Consider the following 26,730-nt stretch of genomic DNA (forward strand, 5'->3'; position numbering starts at 1 on the left):
AAGAAGAAGAAAAGGGCTGCAACAGTCAACTCTGGTTGTAATTTGTGAGCAAGCATAGTCAAACCTGTCTGTGGCAATTAAACAGTGACTTCAACTTTCTGTAACAAAGACCTCTGATGCCCCCTGGTGGACATTCGATGCAATAATATTTGCTGAGATTCTCTGATCTTCAGCTTTGTCAAACTGGTAGGGTTGCAGTTTGGATCCAAGGTGACTGAAGGTGAAGGCAAGGTACGTCAGTAAATCATGGCCATTCCATCACAGAGAGACAGCAGCCACACACAAGTTCAAAACAGAAAATCTGCTATAACCACTAAACCTCATGTTGATGGATTTCAGGAGGACACCGGAATACACGCAGAAGAACACCACACGCACAGTGAGAACATGCAAACTCCTCACAGAACCCTGAGGTCAGACTCGAACCACTGACATCTCACTTTGAGTTGAGCGTTCTAATCAATACACCCTAGTGTGGCTTGAGCTCCAAGGCTTTGACGATAAATGTGTAAAAGTATTAGTATTGTTTCCATCGCCTTCGATTTTAAGTTACGAGACCACAAATACTGTCAAAGTGACCCCCCCCCCATGTCACTTATTAAATCAATTAATTAATCAATTCATTCATTCATTTCAATCCAATTTGCGGTTGTTGTTTTTTTCCCCTGTTCATCTTTGTTTGATGCAGGGGGCAATTGAATAAATCAGCAATTCATCACAGGAGATTTTTGGGACAAAATTTCAAATACACATTTGAAACCAAAGGGATTTTTATGGACAAAATTTATATTTAACAGAAAAGTATTGCTTGGAATGTCTTTTTTTTAATATACGAAATTTAAATACAAATAATCATAAACAATAAATTACAAGTTACAATCTGTGAATCTTGTTTTAAAATTAATCAACTTAATTCCAAAAGTCACCAATTTTAATTTTGCCTTTAAGTGCCTTGATAATAGCTGTGCATTATCAATAATTTATTTATTTATTTATTTATTTTACATCCCAGTAGAAAATGTATTTTAAACACGACTTGGAGGCTTCGACCACCCACAAAAACTGTGCATTGAAGCACGATTGAATGAAAGGAAAAACAATTGTGAATTTAGAAAATCTGTACGTGAGCATATCTTACCGACAGAAATGTACACCATTAAATGAATCTGTTGTTCATATTATGTATTGCTCTATACAGAGAAGGTACACGTCAAGGTAAAGTTTACTGGAGAGAAAATAGATTTCAGATTGGATGGGTACTCCAACCCTGCAGGGGATCAAGTTTCCATCCCCTAAATAGAAAACCTGGCACTATAACCGAGCTGAGTGGAATATAAAAAATGCCTTTATAATTAAGCCAGAAGCACGTCTCACACACGCACGCACGCACGCACGCACGCACGCACGCACACACACACACACACACACACACACAGTCAAATCAGTTTGAAATAAAAACACAAAAAGTCAGTGGCCAAAATCAGGTAAAAAGATTTTATATCTTCAGAAAAAAAAAAAAAAGACAGAACCACATTTCCCTCTGTGGTTTGCTCTGTTGAGCGCCCTCTAGCGGAAGAATAGAGGAGGCCTGAGAAACTCTTTGGAGTGTTGGCTGGGTGACAGTACAAAAGGGGCTGATGGGGGGGAAAAGGCATAGTTCTGGACAAGGACAGACACAGAGTCAATGGTAGGACACCAGGAGAGTCACAATCCACGTTGTGGCTCAGAGTCCATCGGTCTGAGACACGATAGTGTGACCACAACCACTGGTAAACCTTACATTCCTCAAACGGGCAATTTTATTTCAGTCACCTCAAAGAATCGCCTTCAGTCTTTGTCAGAACTTTAAAGGCGCAAACACACCAAACAAAATAATTCCCAATCGTAAAAATGCCATTTTAAATGTACTTAATTATCTTTTCATCTCTAGAAAAAAAAAAAATCTACAAATTTATAAAAAAAAAAAGTAAAAATATTTACTAGTGCAACTGGAAGGCCACTTCAGTGGCATAAATACATTAACAGTGCACTTTCTGAAAATGTATCAAAAGGGGGAAAAAAAGGGCAGTTTTGGAAAAATAAAACAATTGAAATAAAACTACAACAAATACAAATAAAATACACTTAAGTGGCTTAGTGGCATAAAACATCTGAAATAAATCTCATTTCATAATTCTTCCACATACAAAGTCAAAACAATAATATAGTTTCCAGTGCTTTGGGAGACAAAATAAACAACAAACACTACAATAAAGAAAACAAACACTTTCTTTGAATCAAAACAAAAGATCACTATATCAAATGTTTTCTTTCTACATTTATCGGTTCTGATCATAAGCTATAACAAATGAAAGCCATGCCCCGGGTCTCCCACAGCAGAGGTACAACGCAGGCCCACCACAACCTGCCGCCGCCATCACGGTGACAAGTGGAGTATTGAATTTCCTCGAGGTGACAGCCTGAACAGCGGGCCTGAGCTTTACCTCTGCAGCTGGCAGCTTTACTCCGCTCAGGAGAGAAGAGGCCGGAGCTGTTAACATGCTGATCTGAGAACAGCCTCAAGGCACACTGCACTTTATGTACATGTGAGCACTATAATTCAGACATGTACGTGTGTGTGTGTGTGTGTGTGTGTGTGTGTGTGTGTGTGTGTGTGTGTGTGTGTGTGTGTGTGTGTGTGTGTGTGTGTGTGTGTGTGTGTGTGTGTGTGTGTGTGTGTCTTTGTGAAAACCGGGAGTGAGTGTGAATGAATGCTTGTCCCTACGCTGTGTTTTTACAGTAAAAGACGACGCTACCGCAGCTCTTTCTCTCTCCCTGTTGCTTTTCTCTCTCCTCCACCTGGGCTTCAGACGAACAGAGGAACCGCTGATACAGAAGCAAACTCTAAAGCATTTACAGACCTCACTGAATGTGATATTAAGTCTGAGCCCATGACCTCCAACCTATAAAAACACGCCTTTGAAGAGCAGCAGCTGCAGAAATCAAAAGGCACACACAGATAGGGGTTATGGCCGTGACACAGGTCGGGTTAACATCTGCTCCTATTTAAAAACGATCCTGCTTGTGTATTCTGTTGTGGTACCTGAGTAGTTTAACACCTCATAGAAATAGACGACATGCTGATTTTTGAAAACCACCTGATGTTTTTTTTCTTTTACCCCCCCTCCGGCGTATAAAGTATCAACAGATTTTACCGTGTGAAGATCACCAGTGTCAAGTTTGGAAATGTAAAAAAAAAAAATATATATGAGGGACGGCTGTGTGTGTTTGTGAAAAGACACCAACTTTAAATAGAGGAGGGATCAATGTAACATTGCAAATGTACAAGGCCCCGCTGAAGGCTGAATAATCTGCCACTGCGAAGTGGACGATTAAACAATACACTTTAATTTTGTAGGCCAACAAAAATTCTGGCACACAGCTACTGCTTGAGGCTAAAGCAAACTGTGGAATAACACACTGATCAACGGACCAATGTGACTGGACTGCATTCCCTCAAGATAAATTATGCATGCAGAGACCATAAAGCTATTTCCATTTTATTCGCTATCATTCATTCAATCATTTATGGATACTAAAAGAGGTTGATGTAACGGGCAAATAACTTGTCCTCTATCGGATGCGACAATGCACCCGGTTTGTCCTTGCATCTGATAACGTCAATCTAATTAACTGCTGTTTCTGTCCCTCGTTCAATTATGATTCAGCGCCACCTTTCTGGAAACAAGGCCGCGTGTGGTGAGGAGCTCTGATCTGGCGGGGACGGTTCACGTCTTGTCAATGCTCAGTCTGGTGGGCAAAGTTTCAAGCTGCTCTGAGGAACTCACATCCAGTGTGTGTGTGTGAGTGTGTGTGTGTGTGTGTGTGTGTGTGTGTGTACTTTACAGCATGGCTTTTCGGTGAATGAGGGTTGTGTACCTTCCAACCTTTTGTGCTACTTCACAGAAATAATTGTACCACAATTGAGTGTCGCTGGTGTCTGCTAAATGTGTGTGATGCATATACTGTGTGCGTTCGTCCACTGTAGCGTCACTTTCTATGCTGTTTACTTTTTTCCGAGGCTTCTTTTTGAACCCTCCGGCACTGTATGTGTGTGTGTGTTCGTGTGTATGCAAGTACACATGTATATATCTACATTATGTCTCCATCCTCTATGCTGAAGCTGGATCTGCGGCTGGAATCCACAGAGGCTTCAGGGGACATGGCAGAGAGCAGCGGATCTCCACCCATAGGGGACAAAGTCTCGTCCATCATCAGGAACCCCAGTTCACCCCTCCTCCCATGGACATCTAGCCCACCCAGGTCACCCAGCCCCGACATGCCGTCTGAGAATCCGCTTAACCCATCGCACAAGTCCAGCGACTGGCATAAGTCAAAGGGCTGGGAGCTGCCCACAGCTGGGAACTGGATGGGAGGCTGGGGCTGGAGGTGTTGGGGGAGTGGAGGCAGCTGCCGGGGTGGAGGCTGGGCCTGCCCCTGAGGCTGGACATGGGTCTGGGGGAGGAAGTGGTGCTGCTGGGCCTGAACCTGGTTATGGGGAAGGTGCTGCGGCTGGTGATGGTGGGCTTGTGCCTGGGGGTGAGAAAGGTTCTCGTCTGGGCTGGTCTCTTGTTTTACATAAGATCCCATCATGTCAGTCATGTTCAGGCCGGAGGGAGAGTTGTTGGGAAGGCCATGTATATGAGCCTGCATTTCCAACTCCTGTAGACAGTGGGAAGTAGCAATATTATAAACACCATTTTCATTTGCTGTACTCTTGCGTACAGTTTGTGTGAGTATGTTACCTGGATGCGTAGCAGCAGCTGTTTGTTGGCCATTTCCATCCGTTTGAAGTTGTTTTCCACCTCTCTGGTCCTCTGGACGTCCTTCTGCATGCGTTTGATGTACTCCACAGAAGCCCGCAATATAGTGCCTTTGTTCCAGCGCACATCACTAAGCACACAATAAAGTATACAAAGCAATATCCACATATAAGTAACAACGCGTAGCCCATAGCATTTGATCATTTTGTAATGGACAAATTTGTTTAGGAAAAGCAACTCACAGGTCATTGGTTTTTGGAATCATGGTGCCGAGCTCTTTGATACGATCGTTGATGTTGAACCTTCTCCTCCTCTCAACTATTACAAGGAAGGAGAGATCGAGAAAATGACATTGAGAAAAAATACATGATGTAGACAAATGTACAGTGCAGGTAATAGTACACAGGAGGTAATCGCTAATAGGAGTGAATTTTTGCATTGGCAAGCCTGTACTTTATAGAAGAAGGTTAGAGCAAATCATAAATAAACTGCAAAAAGAGACAACCCCTTCAGTGCTCACACACGCACACACACACACACTTGCGCACACACGCACACGCATATATGTGCTGTCACAGGCAATTACACTTAAGTGCCAGGACAGCAGAAATTACCAAGTTAACCATCCACCAACTAGTTGCACGGTGTCAGCACAGGACTATATAAAACTGTTTTTGTGAGACACTTGATCATTGCGTGCATGTGTGTGCACGCGCGTGCGTGTGCGTGTCTGTGCAGTGTGTGCAAAAGTATGTGAATGCATGAACACTCATGGAGTAAATATATAACGAGAGCGCTCGCAAATTTTTGGGGAAAGCGCTTGTTGAAATGACTTACTCAGATTGTGGTTGTCTTTCTTCTGCCTCTCTTTGGCCAATGCACGGGCTTCTGTGTCTCACCAAAAACAAAAAGTGATTAACGAACGGCTGAGAACAGGAGAGTGTCAAGAAGAAGCAACCTGCTCCGTATGAAGGAGGTAAATGTTTCGGTATCACACTACCTGCAGCAGTTAGAGTGAGCTGAGGTGGTCTGCATCGCTTCATATGACAGAACGAGACAAAGAATGTGAAAAACGTTTGCACCTGAAAGTTCTCGCTTGATGGTCAGGTTGGCAGGACAGGAGTTACTGGTCATAGCAACAGTTGGCCCCTTCATCCCAGGACCTGTGTACACATCCAGGTGACTGCTGGACAGAGGGAGCTGGTGAGGAGACACACGGACAAGGGAATTACCAACGTTTACGTGTCCCTCAGCATATACGTACTTACATTCACACCACAGAATTCTGTGTTGCAGGAAAGAAAAGATTGCTGAGCATGTACACAGAAACAGTTGTTTCATCTTTGAAATGTTGAATAAGTCAAACTTTAACCAGGAAAATCGTTCAAAACAGCAGAAATAAAACAACCTTACAAAGTCCTGAACGTGACCTGATGCTGCATTATAATGAAAATGACCTTTACGTACAAGGTGAGAGAAGAACAGCAGCTGAACCTTTCAAACTTTTCAGACAAGACAATCGAAACAAGTTAAAAAAATAAAAACTCGGATGTAGAACTGCGCTAATTCTTTCTGTTTTCCGCACGATCCATTCCCTGCTTGAAACTCCTTTTTCATAACCTTTCTAAAGCCAGTGTTCGTGTCGAGAGTGCTGTAAAGAGCAGATAGGAGGGGGTAATGCAATAATATCACACCTGAGAACTACCTGCCAAACACACAGCAATGATTGACTATCATCTTATCTTATCTTATCGGTCTTTATTGCCTGATTTCATCCTCAGCGTCCTCCAGCTTCTGAACTTGGAGATCGGTCTACAAAGCCTTGCACTTTAGACATTGCATAACAACAGTAATTTTGTTTCAAATAGACTCCTAAAAAGATGTGATTTCCTTTTAATTGGACAGTTTAATGAGTGTGATAGACTTTTTATGCCTCATAAGCAACTGTGTCATGCTCCCTGAAGCAAGGGCAAATGTGCCACTGCTAATGAGGCCTAAAAGATAAAGAACTCAAAGGAGAAGATATCTTTATCTGCTGCCTACTGTGTGAGCTGCGAGCTCTAACACATCCACGGAGAGAAATGTATACACGGGCCTCTGCAGGGCCAGCTTCTGTATTTAAGTGGTACATTTTGGCAAAAGGAACACAATTTCAAAAATTAGGAGGAAATAACGCTTTGAGTGTTTCGGGCAGAGCCTGAACGTCTTTGTCTCCGAGTACAGAACCTCTGCTGAGTGGAGCTGATCATTTGCAACATATTAAATTGTTTAAGGGAGTAAAATTGCACCTTTCATTGTCTTGTTGGTTCACATTAGACCTGACGGTAATAGGTACTTTGTCAGCAAAACATTAGCAACTATTACAATTGTCATTTGTGAGAAGATTTTTTTTTTTCCAACCTCTAATTTACACCAGAGGCTGTGGACAGAAAACAATAATCTCAAATGAAAAAAAAAAAAAAGGTGTGCTGCAATAAATGTAGCCACCAGCTAATTTCAATCTGGAGCTTATAGCAAGGTGAGTGGCTCAGTTGCTGTTGTCTGTCTGTGGCTCATCGTTAGAAATGCCAAAATACAACCACAAAATGTGATTTAATGCTGGCTAGCTGGATGTTTACCACTGGTTTCATATTATCTCAAACTCCCAGCTGTCTCCATTCATCTGAGCTGATCACAATCAAATTGGGAAACGAAGCTTCACTGCAAGAACAGCCCTTTTAATTAAATTTAACAATTAAGTGTGACGAGGACACACAGTTTGTCTCTCGCTCTCTTCCTCAACACACACCCACACACACACACACACACACACACACACACACACACACACACACACACACACACACACACACTTAAAGAGTTGATTTGTTCACTTGTGCCTGGTATTCAATGGTGTTCCCAGCTCTTACTAAACTTTGAAATTCCAGAAATTCCACAGAGTTTGCTGCTTTAATCCCCATCAGGATTAGCAGGTGAGTTTCACTCACTGTTCTGACAGTTGGGAATAAAACTGGAATTTTTGGGGCACTTGTACCACATGGGTCTCACTTCCACCTTCTCTTTGGAGCAAATACAGTATATTGTACCAGCAGATCACACTCTGATCATCCTGACATTGATCTGTGTGTGTCACCTAATCTAATCTCTCAGTGACATATGAATGAATGTGTGATTCAACCAATCAACCTAAAGAGTGATATGCAATGGAGCAACAGACTCTCTGTGATGTCCATCAGCTAACACACACACCCTGCCGTGGAAGAAGTGAATCATACAGAAAATGTGCCTGAGCCAGCAGTAGTAGCAGACTTTGGATGGTAAAGCTCAAAACGATGGTAAAATGAGAGGGAAACTTGACTGCATTCCGACAGAAACAGGAGATCACATGCTAAGACAAAAAAACGGCTCTTAAAATAAAAATGCCTCCCCCACTCCAACGCCCTGCTATGGTCTTCAGATAATCAGAGACCCGAGGCTGGGAGTTAGAGCTGCATCTGTCTAAACTGCGGTTCAAATCCTCAATACACTCTTTGAAAGCCGAGAACAACTTGAAGCCACCAACACCCGTACAGCAAAGCTCACGCCACGCTAAATGATGAATGAGAATGTTTAATTTTCTTACCAGCTGAATCTGTTCGCCTTCAATGACTTCCACAATGGCATACGTCTTATTCATCTCCTTCATCCTCTACTGCGCTATACTTACACCGACACTCCTTTCTTCTTCTCCCACCAACACGAGCAGTACATGCAGCTCTCTCCAGCACTGCTGCCCCTGTCCTGAGAGAATGACCTCGGCTGTACTGCTCCTGTCTTTCTTCTACCTCCACTCTCCACCAAACAGGAGTGAACTTTCCCCTAACTGGACTTTCAGCCTGTTTTCTCAATGCACAAATTGCCCTCATCCCCCTTTCCCTCCTCCCTTCTTGTCCTCCCCCCTCTTCTTCTCCACCGCCCTCTCTCCAAACGTCTTGTAAACAAGTTGAACACTAACTGCTGGCAGTTTAATTGTTAATTTTCAGAGTTTGTGCCCTCAGACACAAAGCTCTATACAGTCCTCAACACAGACATCTTCTCTTGGCTTTATATTTATGCTCAATGTTGTTTGGAACTGTCTCGAAGGTCAACTATATACGGTATGTGTTGTGTGTTTGCATTTACAAAATATATTATTCTTTGTTATTATTGCTTGATTTTGGACCAGTTGCATATTAAACCTAACATAGGCTCTCTGTAACAATCCTAATAGCTGCACGGACATCATCACATTATCTAAAAGCAGTAAAAGGATTGCAGGGGATTCCACAAGCATGCGCGCACACAGAGTACATAGATACAGAAACAATGATTACAGGAAGAATTGAAAAGTCAAAGTCTGAATACAGATGATTTGGCATGTCTAGTCTTGTGGCTCATTTGGAACAAAGTGGGTCCGCGACATGAGGATCGCTTCAGCATTTTAGAGGCGATGCAGTCAAAGTGTATGACCATGTATGATGATATAACGTGTTGCTTTTCAATTCTAGGGAAATGTAAATATTTATTTATAAATAACAATTCATATTGAGCCTTAATTTCTTTTCAAAAAAGAAAAAATGTAATGATATATTACAAAATAACTGAGACAAGTAAAACAAATTCAGCTTTCAACGAGACTAGAGTCTTCCTACACCAGTCACAAATGTATCTAACAAGGCTTTATCATCTGTGCACACTTTAATAGTCTCATGCTGGTTTGCCTTCCTTCATTAAATAAAAAAAAAAGAAAATCCCTCAACAAATCACATGAAAAATAATTCCAATTATGCCTTCCTGTAGCTCGGAAATTGAAAAGTTACTCACAATTGACAGCAAGAAACAACATCCACATCATGTTTTCATCCGAAAGTATAAATTGACACACTAAATAAATAAATACATAAATTAAAAGATGCTTCTGAAGCTGATATTATTAATGCAATTCTTTTTCACACATTTGGAAATACTGCTGTTTTTCTGTTGCTGCAAAGCTTAGAATAATAAAACTCTAGACATTTTCACTTTAACATCAATAGCCCCCGCCCTGCTCTCAAATGAGGTCGAGCACCTCGCATGGCTGCCGTCGCCATTGGTCGGTGAGTGTGTGAATGGGCTAATGTGACTAACAGTGTATAGCACTTTAAGACTGCTGAAGTAGTGAAAACCATTATACAAGTCAGGTCTATCTACCATAAGCCGAGTCAAATGCATTGTTTCCTAAGAAGATGCAGAATCGCTGCGGTTTCAAGTAACCTCGAATCTGTTTCTCAGGGTTTCAGAAACTTCCCACTATCCAGAGTGAAGTGCAGCGTTTAGAGAACTTGATGTGTATTTGTGACTCTTGATAATCTCATCTAACATCTGCAACTGTAAAGGAGGTCAAGTGAATATGACGTACATTATATAAAAGACTCCCATCACGGTTTAATGGTGGGTTGGCTTTACTTACTGTGTTTGGCATCTGGATAGTGTCGATGTATGCTTGTACATCATCGTAACTGGACTGCATGCTCATGATGTTGTCGATGACTTCGTCCATCTGAAAACAGAATCAAAAAGGTATTGAAGCAGACGTGAGTTAACTGACATAAAGATGTGAAGACATGAACTCACAATCAGGGACAGCATATAAGTCATATTTGAATTTTGAGCAGAGACTGAAAAGCCTGACTGATTTGATGCTTATTTAAAAGCTGTAAACCAGATCAACCCTATTGCAGGTCTATGTGTCACTCAAAAGAGATTTCTGTGTCATGGAGGCCAACCGGCAAGATTGTTTTCAGACAGACAGACAAAGGAAAGAGAGGCTGAAGGAAGAGAGCTGGCCAAAGTCTTCAGGGTTCAAAGGTCCTTTCAATCTGCTGTGCCTCTGTCACTTGTTAAGCGGTAATTACTGGTGCAAGGCCATTATGGAGCATTTAAATTCCACTGATTGCCAGCCTCAGTTATGGCTAGTTAGTCAACACATTCATCCACACGCTGACTGTGTGAGCAACACATTGACACCAATGCTGATCCTGCCTGCCACAGACCAATTAAACTGTTATGATGCTCTTATAAAATGTGGAGATAATGTCACCATGGGGGTAATAGTCAAACCTCGTAATTTTATATATGAGTGTCATTAAGTCGTATTTTAGAAATATCTGTTCAATACGGTTCTTGCAAATTGTACTTTATAAGTGACCAGAAATTAATGTTTAGAGGTTTATGTGCGTGCCACCATCGGTCTACGCTTGCAGTCATGTACCTCCTTCTCGTGGCTGGAGCCGATGTTGAGCATGGCCATGGGACTGTTGGGGGCACTGTTGCCAGACATGAGCTGCTCGGTGCGCATGTGTGGGGAGTGGAGAGGTTGAGGTGCGGATGCTGAGTTCGGAGTGGGTCCCATGTTCGTGGGGGAGGCGGGCGGCATCAGTCCTGTTACTGCGTTTACCGTCTATGGACACATGAGGAGAGAATATGGTGACAATGTTAATGAATGAAAAAGTGCTGACACACTGAGACACGCATGTTTTAGTACTGTGCAGGATAAGGGTTTGGATCACAAGCCAGGTGAAATCAGTTCTGAACTGTATGGTGCATATAAAAAAGGATTTAGCACAGTGGCATATTGGCAAATACCTGTTTGGTGGCAAAGGTGGTTGACAGGTATTCTTTTACTTGTTGCCTCCGAGACTGACGGATGTGGTAATCTGTAGGATTCTCAAGGTGTGTCTGTACCTGTATCAAGAAAAGAAAAGAAAAGTGAGCCATTGAACTGATTTAGCTGCAAACCTATGTACAGCACACAAACAATTGGGTTTCTTCTGCTTTTTCATAGTAAAAGTGTTACATGAAAAGAGAAGATCTTATTACAAGTGCCATTTATTTCAGCTACCACCCCCTTACCACAATGTGTTACTATCTGGAATATGTTTAATTTAATGACTAGAGATAGAGCTGCTGTATTTGGAGAGCTTATTAAGCTCAGTGTGGTTTTACCACAAACATGCAACCACACAACACATTGAGTATGTAGTTTCAGACCCCATTATCTTAGTGATGCCCCCCGGATATGGTAGCATTAAGTCAGTGGTACTGCTTACAAGAGTAAAGCCTCAATAAATCCTCTGGTGTGGCTACACTGAGTATTGGGCTGGCCTCATTCCTTCACATCAAAGACTAAAGCTCAGTGTGAGCAGGCGTGCTCCCCATTACTACAATGAGGGATTCAACTCCTTAGCTCCCCCGGACCCCCCTCTGATTTATAACCAACAGCAGGATTATATCAAATGAAGTAGAAACCTTTGAGTAAATAGATGTTTTCAAGAGGATACACACTTAGAGATTCATCTTGATATTGTGTCTTAAAAATCAAGCCTATGAGGCCCGGCTCTGTCGGCACAGATGAAGTCCTAGGAAACACACTACAGGAGGGATGACAGGCTCCATGGACCTGACAGACAGACCCACCTTATCTACACAGAAAGGCACTGACAACTGTAAACACTGAGATTTCATAAACACCATTCCACTCAGTCACCCACACACAGAAGCATGCACCCAGACTGAGCTGTCAATGCAGGATGTTGCCTTAAACAATCAGAAGTGCGAGCACATTGGACACCTTTATGGGTCAAAATACCCTAAAGCAACACACTCACACAGACAAGGAAGGGTTGCATAACACCGTGCACACACAAACACACATCATCAAAGATAAGGGCCCACAGAGGCATCTCTGGAACCGGGCAAAATGTCACTTCAGCTTTATCGGTGCCTGTCTCACTCAGACTATCTACGCTGCTCCTGTCTGTCCTATCGCAAAACATGTCAAACCTCTCTTATCTCCCTCTGCTGTCTCCCTACCTGCTTGCTGCTCCTCCGCATTTTTTCTTACTCTGCCTTTTTCAAACCTGCCATTGAATGTTCAGAGCCGTTGTGTGCTAGGTTACAGTGGCTGGAGAAGTTTGGACCTCTCCCACTGCGGCCTCCTGTCCTGTTTCCTTCTGAGCAACATGTACATTTTCTCTTTTTTAATCATGAGGTCTGGTCACAGTTTTGACCTTCAACTGTATTTGCATCCAGACTTGGAGGCATCATTGTACACTCACAGAATGTGCAATGGTCCAGACCAAGCCTCAAAATTAGAAGGACAGAGTGCTTTCTATGAATTCTGTGTTCAGTCAGATTGTCCCCTCTGTATGACCTAATTACTTGATAATCTAGATATAAACACACGTTTACCTTCACGCAATGACTCCAAATGTTGATTTAAATACAAAAACATTGTTAGTTGAGATCCCACTGACCTTAAGAACCTCCACGGGGACCTGCATGCTTTCATACTGCTGTGGGGTGCTAATGGCTGGGGTGGGCGCAGGTGGGCCAGCCATGCGATGCTGCATGTACTGCAGGGCCACATTGTGCTGCTGCTGCCGCTCACGCTGCTCCTCCTGCTGCAGCTGGTCTCGCATCAGCTGGATTCAGACACACACACACACGGTTTATTCACTTTCTCTGCCACACTGTGTCATATCAGAGAACAACAGGTGACTCAATATAATCAACCTCTAAACATGATGTGCATTCTGTATATCAACCTATGTGAGGGCCACAAAATATTACGATATTCATCAATGGAATTACGAGTGGATGAACGATGCCCTTCGAACAAATGACACATTAAAAACATGACGTTACTGAGGAAAATACTGCAATAACAGCTACAAATCATGACCAGTAGAATGTAAGAAACATTATAAGAAACCCTGGTAATAGATGTTTTGCACTGTGAAATTAAAAGTAGCATGGAGCTGTGTTAAACCTGCATCCGCAGCCCAATGCGTGAGGCCATTGCTGGGGGGCGAGGGGGCAGGGGAGGGCGAGCCGACGTTAATGCACCACAGTCCAGCCCGAGAGGTAGAGGAAGCTGTAAAGGAGGAGTCGGGAACATGAAGAGAATCGCATTTTAAATTAGCATCATCATCACAAAACAAGGAAATCCACCTTTGTAATGATAAATGAAAAAAGAAAACGTCTCACAACAATAGAAACATTTTGAATGACTTCATTGGAAAACAAGGAGGAACAAAAATATCAGATGCACTTAAAAATATATAAAATAAAACAAATCACAAGTAACTTCCATTAACAAAAATCTCTAAACTCCCTGTATCACTCTGCATCCATCTGTTGTGTCATAAATTTTGTTACGGTTAAAACCAGGCAATAAAATATCTCAACCCCAATTTGTGGTAAACTGAAGACGGCTTCCGCTACAATGGTTAAGAGGTCATGTGAGAGTCATGTGGCCTTTTCTGTTTCTGGGTTATCATGTGAGCCAGAAGATGAGGGGAACACCCATCACCTCTTGACAACAGTGGGGAGTCCCTGCACTGGCAGTTCCCCTTCTGCAATGAGTTGTGTTCAACTGCTGCATGACGAGTCTCGTCTTGCTTCAGAAAAGTGTGATTAAACACTTTTTGAAGTATTTAATTGTCTTTGTTATGTTGATGAGTGGTAGAACGAGACACAGCACGGCATCAGTCAGAATCTGAGTCGTCTACTCTGGCGTCAGAAACACTGTCAGTTTATGTCATAAAGAGAGAAAGACAGAGAGGGAGAGACAAAGAGAGAAAAGCTCATTGTACATGAGGTACAATAAGAAGGGCAGCTCCTATTGAGAGGGACTGAAGCCGCCTGTTGTCCGAAGTGTACATTTCAGCACCCGAGGGGGCACACACTGCCCGCTTTGTGCCCATTAGACTGCCCACATGAAAAACACACACCCATGCAGATATACACGTCGAAGCACAGACACATTCCAACACAAACTTGGACCGCGATTTGAGGAAAGACCAGCTCCACAGCCGCCTCTCAAAACTACAATCGAAACTGATAAAAGGGCTTTAACTTAATGTTCACAGCCCCCATTGCTGGTCGGGCAACGTCTGCAGCAACTGCTTACAGCTGGCGCTCTGCTCTCGGGGTCGTGGTAACTTTCTTTCAGGGTGCTGAAATACAGGAGCCAAAAAAGAGTGCTGAGCAGCAGAGGAATGCTGCACAGTGTATTTATAGAGTCTGACAAATAGGGCGATTACATCTCAAAACTCAATCGACAAGGTAGGAATGCCAGCCAAAGAGGGACATGCAGTCTGTCATTTAGGAGTCTCCTCACGCTGTCCTGACAATAAACTTCTATAAGGAAACAGATTTCACATTATAATTAAACAGAAGATTGTTTTACCTCCACCAAGTAAAAGCAACCAAGCTAATATTTTCTATTGCTTTATATCCTAACACTGTGGCTCTGCAGGCATTACTGGTCCGTTCACAAAAGAATTGACTTAATACACACCTGAAGATTAATGATTGTGCTGTCTTAAAGACAGGCAGACACATAAAACACCACTATATTATTACCGTCTCTTTGTAAACAGAGATTTGTGACTGTTGTGCTTACAGGACCCTGATTTGAATAACTGAAATATAAACATTGAAGAGGTACTAAAGTAACATATTTCGTTATTAAAGGTCATGGTGTTTACATGTCACTATCATAGTTACCAACACGTGCAGAATATGCTTAATATACAGTAGCTTTCAACTGTGAGTAAGCCTCGTTACATAACACATATGTCCTCTAGCACTTGTCCACATACACACATATCACTTCCTGATATCATGGTGACACACTGCTACCAGGCAGCATGATCTCCCACACGGGCCATTCCCTTGCCTGACATCCACTAGGGACATTTGTGACGCAGTAAGCGCACACAGCAACCATTGTGTGTCTGACGCCGTAATGCCACAGCCCGCTTCACTTCAAACATTGTCAGTCAGTAGGAGGATGCAGAGCGGAGGAAGCCCGGGTCAGAGGCCATCTCTGGACTGTGCTGCTTAACTCATCACAAACACACACACGGCAATGCACAGCAGTAAGTGACACATGCAATCTGTTAAACATGCTGTGCGATGACAGATTCCTTTCTGTGAAGAGTGCAGCACATACACAGCCACACACACACGCAAAGGCAAAAGTACATGCACGCACGTGGGGGCAGCGAAGGGCCATAGCACCTGTGCTCAGAGACATGGTGTTAATTTGTGGAGTGTGTATTTTTAGAAGTGACTGTGCAATGCCAAGGAAGGCTTTTCAACAGCCAGCAGCTATATGAAAGGTGCGCGCACATGCACACACACACACACACACACACACACACACACACACACACACACACACACGCCAAAGTGCCCTCTCACAAAGAATACCCGTGCATTCACTCTTACTGGAGGTTTACAGTCACATGTCCACATTTCTGACATATGTAGGTCTTGTGTAACACATTGCTTCTGCTCAGGATGGCGTGATTACAGAGAAATCCCATGAGGTCACAGCAATGCCCCGACATCACTATAAAGTGAGAGCGGAGTTTCAACATTAACATTTTGAAGAAAAGCTCATGGGAAATGAGGATCTCCCGTGGTTGAACCTGACTCATAATGAAAGAAGTAAGTTACTTCACTTGAGAACAAATAAATAAATAAATCATTTTAGTTTGAAGTCATTTTACCTTTCAATATGTGGAGTGAGACTGTGGAGCGGATTGGAGGTGGAGCTCAAGCAGCGTCAAAGCATAACCCAGTTCAAAAAGCAGTACAGAAAGATGGCTTTTTACAAAATACAGGGAGGAGGACGGACTTTGACACAGAGACTAGAATAATTTAATTTTTGTTTATTTCTATTATTTATTCACTATTGTTCTTGTTAATCTGGATATATATTTGTTTGTTTGTACAAAAGTAACTACAGGGGTGAGAGTAACTGATGGCTGAGAAGGAGAAGGGGTAGGAGTAATTAAGCTTATGCTTCGCCCTACTCCTTTTCTGATAAGTTGGGTCATTATTTATTTATTTGCTTATTTGTTTGCTTTGCTTTACTCTGTTTGTTTTGTTGTGTTTTTATTTTGTTTTGTTGCTAATAATTTCAATTGTTGCCACATGTCCAAAATAAACTTTTTCAATGAACATTTTCAGTTTGCCTTTAAGAAATAATTCAAAGATTTGGCACTTTGACTGGACTTCTTGTCTAGTCACAAACCTTACCGGCCTTTTTATTATTGCTCAAGAAAATGGCACCACACACCCTTTCTGCTTCAAGATATATGTCTGCCTGCTGGAATGACTAAAATAACCCCCTGCTCTCTGTTCTCCTTTTCAGGAACAGCCTGTTCCCCTGAGGCATTGAGCATTTTGTGCGTGCGTGTGTGTGTGTGTGTGTGTGTGTGTGTGTGTGTGTGTGTTGTTGTTGTTGTTGTTTTGTTTTGCTATGTTTATGTGCATGTGTGTACTTATTTGTGGAAAGGTGAAGTTGGGTGGAGGATCTGTGTGGAGGACATATGCAGGTCAAGTGTACATATGTATTACTGTTGGATTACTGACTCTCTTAAAATATGTCAACACACCTACTATATCAATATTAAAACCCGCTTCCATCTTCAATTACATAATGAAGCTCGATGTCAAAGGCACTGGCTCAATGACCTATCCACTGATCTCTCTCTCTCTCTCACACACACACACACACACACACACACACACACACACACACACACACACACACACACACACACACACACACACACACACACACACACTCAAACTCCTCAGCAGAGACAGACAGACTGGCAAGCAGACAGATACTTGGATCATTTTGAAACACTAACGGTTGGTATTCTGTTTGGATATAGAAACCTTCCTGTTACCACCTCACATCTATACTAAGTAAACCAGATACTATCTCTGTACTCACCGCTCAGAGCCGGTTGGCTATGCAAACAGCAGATGGGGTCATTTTAGGATCTTAGCTATAGCAGTCACTTCCTAATTATTATAAATAAGAGAGCGATCCCAAGACAGTAAACAGTGAAAAAAATTCAGACAAAATAAATGCAGAGAATATAAGTGCAATTACCTGTTTTCGAGGAAAAATGTGTTCACAAAGGCATCTACGCTCTGCTTGTGCTGGTGACTACATGTCGTGATGCTGGTGTAAGATGATGGCCCGGGCAAGTCAGGGGGCAGAACAGGTGAAGGAAGGCGATGGATGCGGGGAAAAAAAAACAAACACACAAACAAAGATGGGCATAAAAAAAAAGGAACAAAAGCTGAATTTTTACAAAACTGCACAAAGTAGCACATGGGATGAACAGCTACAATACAAATTATGATTTTGGCAACTGCAAAAAAAAAAAAAAAAGTGGAGGCAGTGAAGTGTTGAAGGAGAGGAAGCTGCAGGTGTCTGATACGCACTGAACTACTTCATAAAGACGAGTCTGCACAGCGGAAGCAACGGAAGCAGCAGACCATGGTTGGACCTTAGCATGAAGATCAGTGGAAAGAAGATATTCTTATGAACTGATTTTGCATTTCTTTCTGGTATCTTCATTTTGTAAACTGTCGCAGGACGTCTGAGACTGATTCTTGGCCATGGTGGTGTTAACTTTGTTCTGACGACTTTGGCCACTCCATCAACTGTATCTGATTTCTGGATGTGTTGCCACCAGAGGAGCATGTTAATCACAGAGTCGTACATAATAAACCTTTGAAAAAAACTGGATCCCGTTTTAGTGAGTTTGCATCAAGAGACCTCCAGATTGTTAACTAGAGGTGGAGAAAACCTGTGGACATTCAGCAGCAGTGAGTCCACTGACAGGAATCACTATCATCACTGATTTCTGCTTCGTAATCGACTTTCATAAAGTCATGTGAATGAATCACCACAGCTCATCAACACTGCGTCTGAATCACAGCTTTCGTCACCTCCCTTATTTATAGTCGGTCAGGACCGACCCTTCACTAAGTGAATCTGCCCTGGGGTCAGTCTGCTTCATCGTTCAAATGTCTCACAGAAAAGAGCTCATGTGAAACCAGTTAGGAATTAACACACAACTTGACTAGTATCTAATCACAGTACAACACAATGAAACGCAGGAAAGACGATTGACCGGCATTGTCGATAATAAACCACAATGCATCACTTCCTCTTTTCTTCCATCAGTTTTCACAACTCCCAAGTTTTTTCAGCAGTGAAGCAACTTCCTCTGCAGGCACCCCATCAAAGAAAAAACAAAACCAGTCTGGCATGCCACAGATTCTGGACTTCTCTTCCGTTTGCCTGTGAGTTGTTGGCACTGACAGTCACTTATCATGAATTATTTCAGCCGTCAGAAGAAAAACTTGTGTTGCTCCATCTCGCAATCAGCACAACTATGTCCTGTCTAACCAAACTGGTTAGACACGCACAGCACCACGTGGTTAATACATCAGTCCTGCACGCAAAGTGCACTAAGTATAAAATGACTACATACATACACAGTTTGATCTGGAGGCATGCTTAAAGTCCATTCCTCTGGGCACATTTGTAATGCTATGTATGTAGCTCCTCAATATGATAAGCACACAACAGAAACAACAACAAAAACCTCCGAAACCGCACTTTGTCGGGTCTTTTTTCAGGTTCCCAATCCACACAATTACTGTAAACACTTAAGCACTCACTGTAAACAGGCTAACATGAGTTGTAAACACCAGTCATACGCAATCATCGAATTCATTTTTTTAATTAAACACCACATGAAATGTTCCTAATTTACTGTCAAAATCAAGTTTATTCTGTCACTGCTATTTCATCTTTTGAAGATAACACAATACTGTGAGGAATTACACTTAATAAGAAAGCATGTCTGAATGTTGGGTGAGATTCTTACCAGAAGCTCTCCAACTATCCCCGAGACAACATAGTGTATCCAGGTGAACTCTGCTGCTCCACGTGTCAGTACACACACACTAACTGGATGCTGGCTCGGCCAACTATTGCATACATATGCCGGTTCACTGGCCGTGAAGCCACTCCTCCGCCCAACAGCCGACTTACAGAAGGCGATGTGACAGTCACTATTAGTCACCTCCCTTCCTCTCCCTGACTACCAGCTCAGCTTCCTCCTCCTCCTCCTCTTCTTCCCCGAAATTAGTCTGAATGTTGTAGCTTGGGGCGGCAACAAGGAGAGCCCTGTGTCCAGTCGACCCATCTACTCCTTTCCGTTGCCATACTCTCTCGTTTGCATTTGCAGAACTCCTCCTTCTGTCCAGCCTCCTTCTTAAAGCAACACAAAGCCTTCGCTTACAGTAACGTGCACATGTACATGCAGAAACCCACAAGCATGGGAGTCATTCCTTATTTTGCTCACAGTCATTGTCGTGTTGCTGAAAGCTTCGTGGCAGTGAATCAGCATATTCACTTCTTTAATCGTACAACTACTTAGTGCACCCCGACACACACAGAAAAATGCCAATGTGCTTATATATGATTAAAGATCTGAACACAACCAGCACTGTTAAAGAGAGGTGCCTTTCATGGAAAAACTTTTCTTGAAGTTCAGTACTGATTAAAAATGAAAGATAAAATGATTGTTTCAACATTTTTGTGGTCCATAAATTCTATTATCCCAGATTATTATTATGTGAATTTTTCGTTTTCTTTAATCATCTGTGACCTTTGAGATATTACAAGGACCCTGTAGAGAACAATAGCTGAAAAAGAATTTTTTTAATTTTTTTTTTTTTTAAAGCTGGCCAGAATTTGAACTAATTCCTAACATTCTGAACATCAAAATAATTAATGAAATCTATATTTGTACTGTGCTGGACTGTTAGAATTTTGAAAATGTTTCATAAAAAGAATGTTCAAAAGAAATTATAATAATAAATTGATTATTTAAGAACCGAGTAGTCATAAAATAATAATTTAATGAATGGAGGAACTTTAACATAAAGAATCATACACCAGTGTATGCAGGGATAATTGTGATGTTGTGCAAGTGATTGTTGATTGTTGCACTTTCTCAGCTGTAAAGTCAATGAACAAGTAGCAAGTCGACCATTATTTGACTCGGGAGTCTGTCAACATAAACATATTGTAAATGAGCAAAGCCACTTTCAGTATATCTTGTATATGTTGTGAGAAATAATTAAAAAAAAATAACATTGACTTTACATCACGGTAACGAGCCCAGGAATGTGTGTGTCTCCATGTATCACTGAATGAAAACACTAACTGTAACCACTAAGCCAGTTGTCTCGATCACAACAGAGGAGAACACAGGCCAGCGTGGTTCAGCAGCGCTCAGCTGACAAGAATCCCTTGTTTGTATACAAAGCATTCACCAGTGCGCCAGCTCCAGTTCTCATAGTGCCCACAGTGTATTTACTGGGCTATTTTGGTCCAGGGGCAGAACCCACAAAGGCCCTCGGCTTATTGGTTGAGGAAGCTACGTTCCTGTCAAGTCCTGCCAATCCAAAGTCATCTGGAGGAGGGAATATTGCTGTTCAAGTCAGGATTTCACTCTCTGACAATGGCATATCAAGGAGACCCTAACACACACACACACACACACACACACACACACACACACACGTTGAATAGGTAGTTTTCCCATTGTTTAATAGCACAATAACCACGGCTGCAAAGAGTTTTCAAACTGAAGTTTGACCGTTGTATCCTGACCATGTTTGAACTTTTGTCTGGATGAAGCAGCCTTGAGATGGATGTTTCTTTCATATTCACACTTTGTTTGTATTTTTCAATGAAGAAACTACTTCCAGCATTTTTTTTTCAACACTAAAGTTGATAATGCATTTAAGAAACCACCAGTGATTCTGCACACGTTTGCAATTTTTTCATGGTTTCTTGACAGATATGACCTTTTAAAGCTGATGAAATGTCACGCATACGATTCTCTTCCCGGACAAATAACTTTGAATAAATTGGATTTACATACAATATGTTCCAATAACTCTGCATTAAGCTACTAGTTGTTTATTTTTAGAGCACAACATTTGTATTTAGACTATATACATCATCTACAATTAATATAGAGTAAACAAACTGGGGATCCATGACTGTGCTTAAGTATCACAAAGAGAACTATTGTTGCAGTAACCAGCCAACCAGACATACAGCATTTCTTTTGCTCGGATGAGACTCACCATTTAGGGGATAAAAGGAATGGAAGGTATTTGGGAGATGAGCTGGTGGATAAGGTACACACAAACACATTTAATTTCACTGTCACTGTCACACTAACCTTCCACTCACTTGCATTCTTACTGTCTACCTTCTTTCTCTCGCTCTCTCTCTCGCTCTCTCTCTCTCTCTCTCTCTCTCTCTCTCTCTCCTTCTCGCTGTCTTCTACTTTCATCCTTAGTATTACCATGACCACCCAGTGACCCCTTCACTTTTAAAGAGGAAGGGGAAGCATAAGAGAGAAGGCGCAGGTAAATAATTGCTAATGAAAGAAGATAGAAACCAGTGTGTGTGTGTGTGTGTGTGTGTGTGTGTGTGTGTGTGTGTGTGTGTGTGTGTGTGTGTGTGTGTGTGTGTTTTGTGTGTGTGTGTGTGTGTGTGTGTGTGTGTGTGTGTGTGTGTGTGTGTGTGTGTGTGTGTGTGTGTGTGTGTGTGTGTGTGTGTGTGTGTGTTAAATCACTTCCTGTCCTCTGACCAAATAAGGGGGCGACGTCTTATTAAACGGTGCAGACAAAGCAATGTTTTGTCTCCATACATGGCTGCAAAGACGTCTTTACACAGGATATCAGATGATTCTGTCGTGGACAAACGACAAGGGGACATAAAATGCATTCTCAAATTAACCTACCATTCCCCTTTTCTCTTCACCTTGGAGCTTTGTGTATATTATGTCTGGTCGGCCGGACTTCATCATCCCTAGTTCAGACCAAGTTTGTGCAGGTCAGTGTGCATGGCTCCGAACACGGCTTGCAAATATCAGCAGGATCATTACATGACTAACTAACTACTACGTTAAAGAGGTTATGTCTTCTCTCTTTTTGAATCATGTTTATAGAAGCACGAATGGAAAGGCTACTGGGAATTAGATGGAAAAATAAAACCTGTTCAAAGATATTGACAGTGAAGAATTAATGCAGTAGTCTGCTGCATGTGAAAGTTTGAAGTAACTAATAAGAAATAGTTTAGTTGTTAAAGACATTTACACCAATGCGAAATATCAAAAATAGAATACAAAATATCTTCCATGTTTTCAGTAATATAAACTTCATTTTATAGGAACTTGAAGGGCAATTGACTCAAGGAAAAAACATTATTAACAAAGATGTAATGTCTTCTATGTTTCTTTTTTGTATCGTCATAACGTAGATATATAAACAGGCCTCGAAACTTTTGAAAGAACACCAAGAGCAACGACTCTGATGATTGTGAAATTTGTCATGGGCCATAAAAAAAATTCAGAGATCCACATCTAAAAGCCGCGGCTGATCCCCACAGTTAACACTAACAAGCAAATTGTCCAGATATAAACAACTGAGCAGCTGCAGTGTATGTTTCACAAATGCAGCTGAAACGCTGCTCTTTCAGAGAAACAAGAGACTGAGGAAGACTGTCACTACTGTCTGTCAGTCAAAAGAGGATCTGAAACAGGGGACTGGTGAGGAGAAGAGGAAGTAGAGTCACACATTCAGCACATGTCCTAAAATGTCCCACCCACACTCACCTCTGTTAGATCATGGGTCATGTTGTCATACAGCACATGTTGCACTGTCATTCTTGCGGCATTGTGGAAGACGTCTAAGATTTCCCGATAAACATAACCCGAAGTTTGTTTGATGCTTTTGTTTGCCTTTTTAACAGGAACTGCAGCACGCCACTGCTGGTAGTGCATCGGGGGATTAACCACAGAAAACTGTCCAGGTCACGGGAGAGCGCTCCATGTGCCAAACAGATGAGTCTGTATTTACACACACCTGATGCGCTCTCATACTGGAGTACATCCACTGAACGGGGCCGATGCACTCATGTGTCTGTGCCTGTGCGTGTGCGTGTGCGTGTGCGCATCTATCTTTGTGCGTAAGGCCGCCTGCTTGTGTTTACCTTGAGAAAATTAATCTCATCACCACTTTCCAGCGGACATAAGCCCAATGAGGCTGAACCCCCCCCCTCCCCCGCACACAGTTTTCCAGATAGCAATGACGTAATCTGTGCACTTTTCCTCACTAGGTGATTAGATTCTGGGTCAGTTGTTAAAATACACATCCTAGAAACAATCTAAACAAAAGAACACCAGAATTCTGCCTGGTGTTTTTTGCTTATCCTAATCAGAGAACAATCATTATGGACACCTCCATTGTGTTTTTGTCATCTGGTTGAAATTCAGCTGTGGTGTTGGGAAGAGACTGCAGCCAGTCCATCAGCCATCAGCGCTGCTCTACATACTGACCAGTGACCTCTGGCCTTGCTGACAGTGACCTCACAGCTCAGTGTGTGTGGCGACCCCTGCCATCTCCGTACTGTGCACACTCAGTAACCCCACTGCTTTCCCTTTCTGGATCTGTCCCATTCTCAGCTGTGCATCTTCACTGCACTTTGCTGGTTTCAATACCATTTCAGGTAGAGGTCTACACATATATGCTTGTACATATTCTCACTTAAATAAAGAAAAGTTCCAACAAATTAGTCATTTTAAAGTATCACTCAAGGTTTACTTAAAACTGTGTTACTTGGCTGGCTGCATATACAACGTCGTTAATCCTCTAATGCCAATGATGTCAAGACATATTTCTTACTGACATTAAGTAAAAAAAAAAAGAGGCAAGTCAATGATTCATTTAAACATGGTTATTATCAAATGGTAGCACGGTAGCTATGTGTGCCATCGCTGCTGCACAGCTGATCTATTTGATCTGGTTACAAAACAGAAATGTTTTAGATTCACAGAAGACGGATAGTTAGAGTAACGTAGACAGAATGTACATTTTCAAAACTATACCAAATGGTCTGAATAAATGTTGTTTCCCACAAAGCTACAGATAATTACAAGAAAAATGTACTACTGACCACATTCATCTCCTCTCATATCATGTGTGAAGTGTTGCTATCTAAGGCTTTGTAAAGGCTCAAAGTCTCTCAACCAACCGGTTTCAAATTGGTTCTGAGAACATATTTTATAAACTGCTATGTGTCATATAGCATGAAAGTGATAACCCATAACAGCTAACGTATAACCTCTCATAACTAACATATAACCACAACACTAACTTATGGTGTATGACGACTATGTTATACCCGTCACTACTAACCTGTAACACACCACAAAAAGTCCAGTGTCGAAAACTATAACCCGTAACCATAACCCTAAAACCCATTAATACTGACTTATAACTCACCACAAATACTTAAAACCCATTACCTCAAACATATAACCCATAACTAACTTTAAATCCATGATCACTAACTTATAAAACATAACCACCATTTAATAACAAATTACCACATACTTAATATCCATAACCACTAACTGTAACTGTAAGCCATCATCAATAACTATAACACATGAACACAAAAAAGATCAACCGCTAACTTTAAAATTTCTCAGAAAGGCAGTGAATATCTAAACTGGAGTTATAAGTGTGAACACAAGCTCTGACAAAGATTTGTTACTCAATGAAATGCAGACCTGCTAACGCCTACCATGACCATTGAACCCAAGAGTGAGGATGATGACAGGGGCCGTGCACAGAGGTCAGGGGTCTGGGGACAGAACGTAAATGTCAAATGTCTTTCTGGCGTAAAAAGGAAGGGACACTCCAGCTCCAAGAAAGCATCCAGGTCAGTGTGCATACTTCAGACAGAACACCTGTGGATGGAAAACATTACGTTCTGACCGGCAGTAAAACTTAAAAAAGACCGCATCCCCCCAAAACAAACTTTACAATTCTCAGAAAGCTCAAGACTGTAAATTCAGAATCTACTCAGCAAAATACATTCACAACATACTGGAAATCATATAGCTTTCTGTTAAGTGTTACGGCAACAGGCCTGACAAGTTGTGCATTCCACTTAATGTGCGCACACAGACTAATAATAAACGCATGGACAAGAAACCCCACGGTGCAAAGTGGGGGACAAAGGGGGCATAAATGGTCAGCCCTCATTATTTTTGTGTTGGCACCATGAAGGACTTTCAAGCAAAGTACTTGAATAAGCAGCAGTGCATTGCAGCCTGTACAATTTACAGTCACAGCTTATACATAGCAGCATACCCCAGGGCTGAGGTGTTGTTACTGATACCGGTCTGGCTGCAGCTCATAAATGGCAAGAGGGGCCAGCTCCCAACAGATGACAGTAAACGGGGAAAAGTCATTTGATAAATATGGCTTTCAGAATTAAAACGATCAACCTATATACAAGGCCTTCGTGTGTTTTAGTTCCAAAGAACAAACAGGCTCGTTGTAATGAATTCATTTGACATAAATAAGTTTGAAAAATGAAAGCCTGGGAATAAAAAATGCGCACTTGAAGCGCGTGCTGGGTGGGGTTTGTAGAGGTGGCAGTGTTTGAGATGAACCTGTGTTTTAGAGGCGGTGGAGAAACTGCACTTACCACTCTGAAGGTCAGACAGAACGAAGTAAAGAGTCGGGCTGTGGAAAAGTGCGTGCCCACTCCTGCGCGCGCGGACACCGGACCCAACGGGCACCACCAGGAGAGGGAAACTCGCGTTTAACAGGAAAAAAGAAAAAAAGAAAAAAACAGTTTGAGCTTCAATGTTTTCCTATCTTTTCCAGCGCACTCTCACAACGTGCGCAGCAGCTTCCACCTCGGATCCCAATTTGTTTTCGTTTTGACGGTCGAGATGTTGTCACTGCTCAGCGCGTCTGCGGTCACCTGTGCCACCGCCAATGGCAGAGCCCGAAGGGGCTTCTGGGAAATGGAGTTCTCTCCTGTCCTCCACTCACGGGGGTATTTTAAGGCTATGATGTGATGCTTGTTGACTTCAAGACGTTTTAACTAGTCGTCTAACTTCTTGCATGAGAGGCAATAAGATCTTTTTGAGAT

General features: G+C 42.1%; 1 protein-coding gene across 4 annotated transcripts; it reads right to left on the bottom strand.

Moving 5' to 3' along the window:
• Positions 1–1,479: 1,479 nt before the first annotated feature.
• Positions 1,480–26,490, bottom strand: tfeb (transcription factor EB). Of its 4 annotated transcripts, none has more exons than XM_080461190.1 (12): positions 26,278–26,490; positions 17,782–17,853; positions 13,630–13,734; positions 13,115–13,282; positions 11,445–11,543; positions 11,071–11,259; positions 10,270–10,359; positions 5,885–6,002; positions 5,640–5,690; positions 5,045–5,120; positions 4,785–4,932; positions 1,480–4,701 (listed from the first exon to the last, which is right to left on the bottom strand). In XM_080461190.1, the coding sequence occupies exons 3-12, from the start codon at positions 13,657–13,659 to the stop codon at positions 4,132–4,134; spliced, it is 1,539 nt and encodes a 512-aa protein (XP_080317316.1). In that variant the 5' UTR covers positions 13,660–13,734; positions 17,782–17,853; positions 26,278–26,490; the 3' UTR covers positions 1,480–4,131. The 4 variants fall into 4 exon arrangements, with proteins under 4 accessions (XP_080317316.1, XP_080317315.1, XP_080317317.1 ...); XM_080461189.1 differs by lacking the exon at positions 26,278–26,490 and adding an exon at positions 19,577–19,699; XM_080461191.1 differs by lacking the exon at positions 17,782–17,853.
• Positions 26,491–26,730: the final 240 nt, after the last annotated feature.

Source organism: Lipophrys pholis (genome assembly GCF_963383615.2).
Source record: "Lipophrys pholis genome assembly, chromosome: 4".
NCBI classification, from domain to species: domain Eukaryota; kingdom Metazoa; phylum Chordata; class Actinopteri; order Blenniiformes; family Blenniidae; genus Lipophrys; species Lipophrys pholis.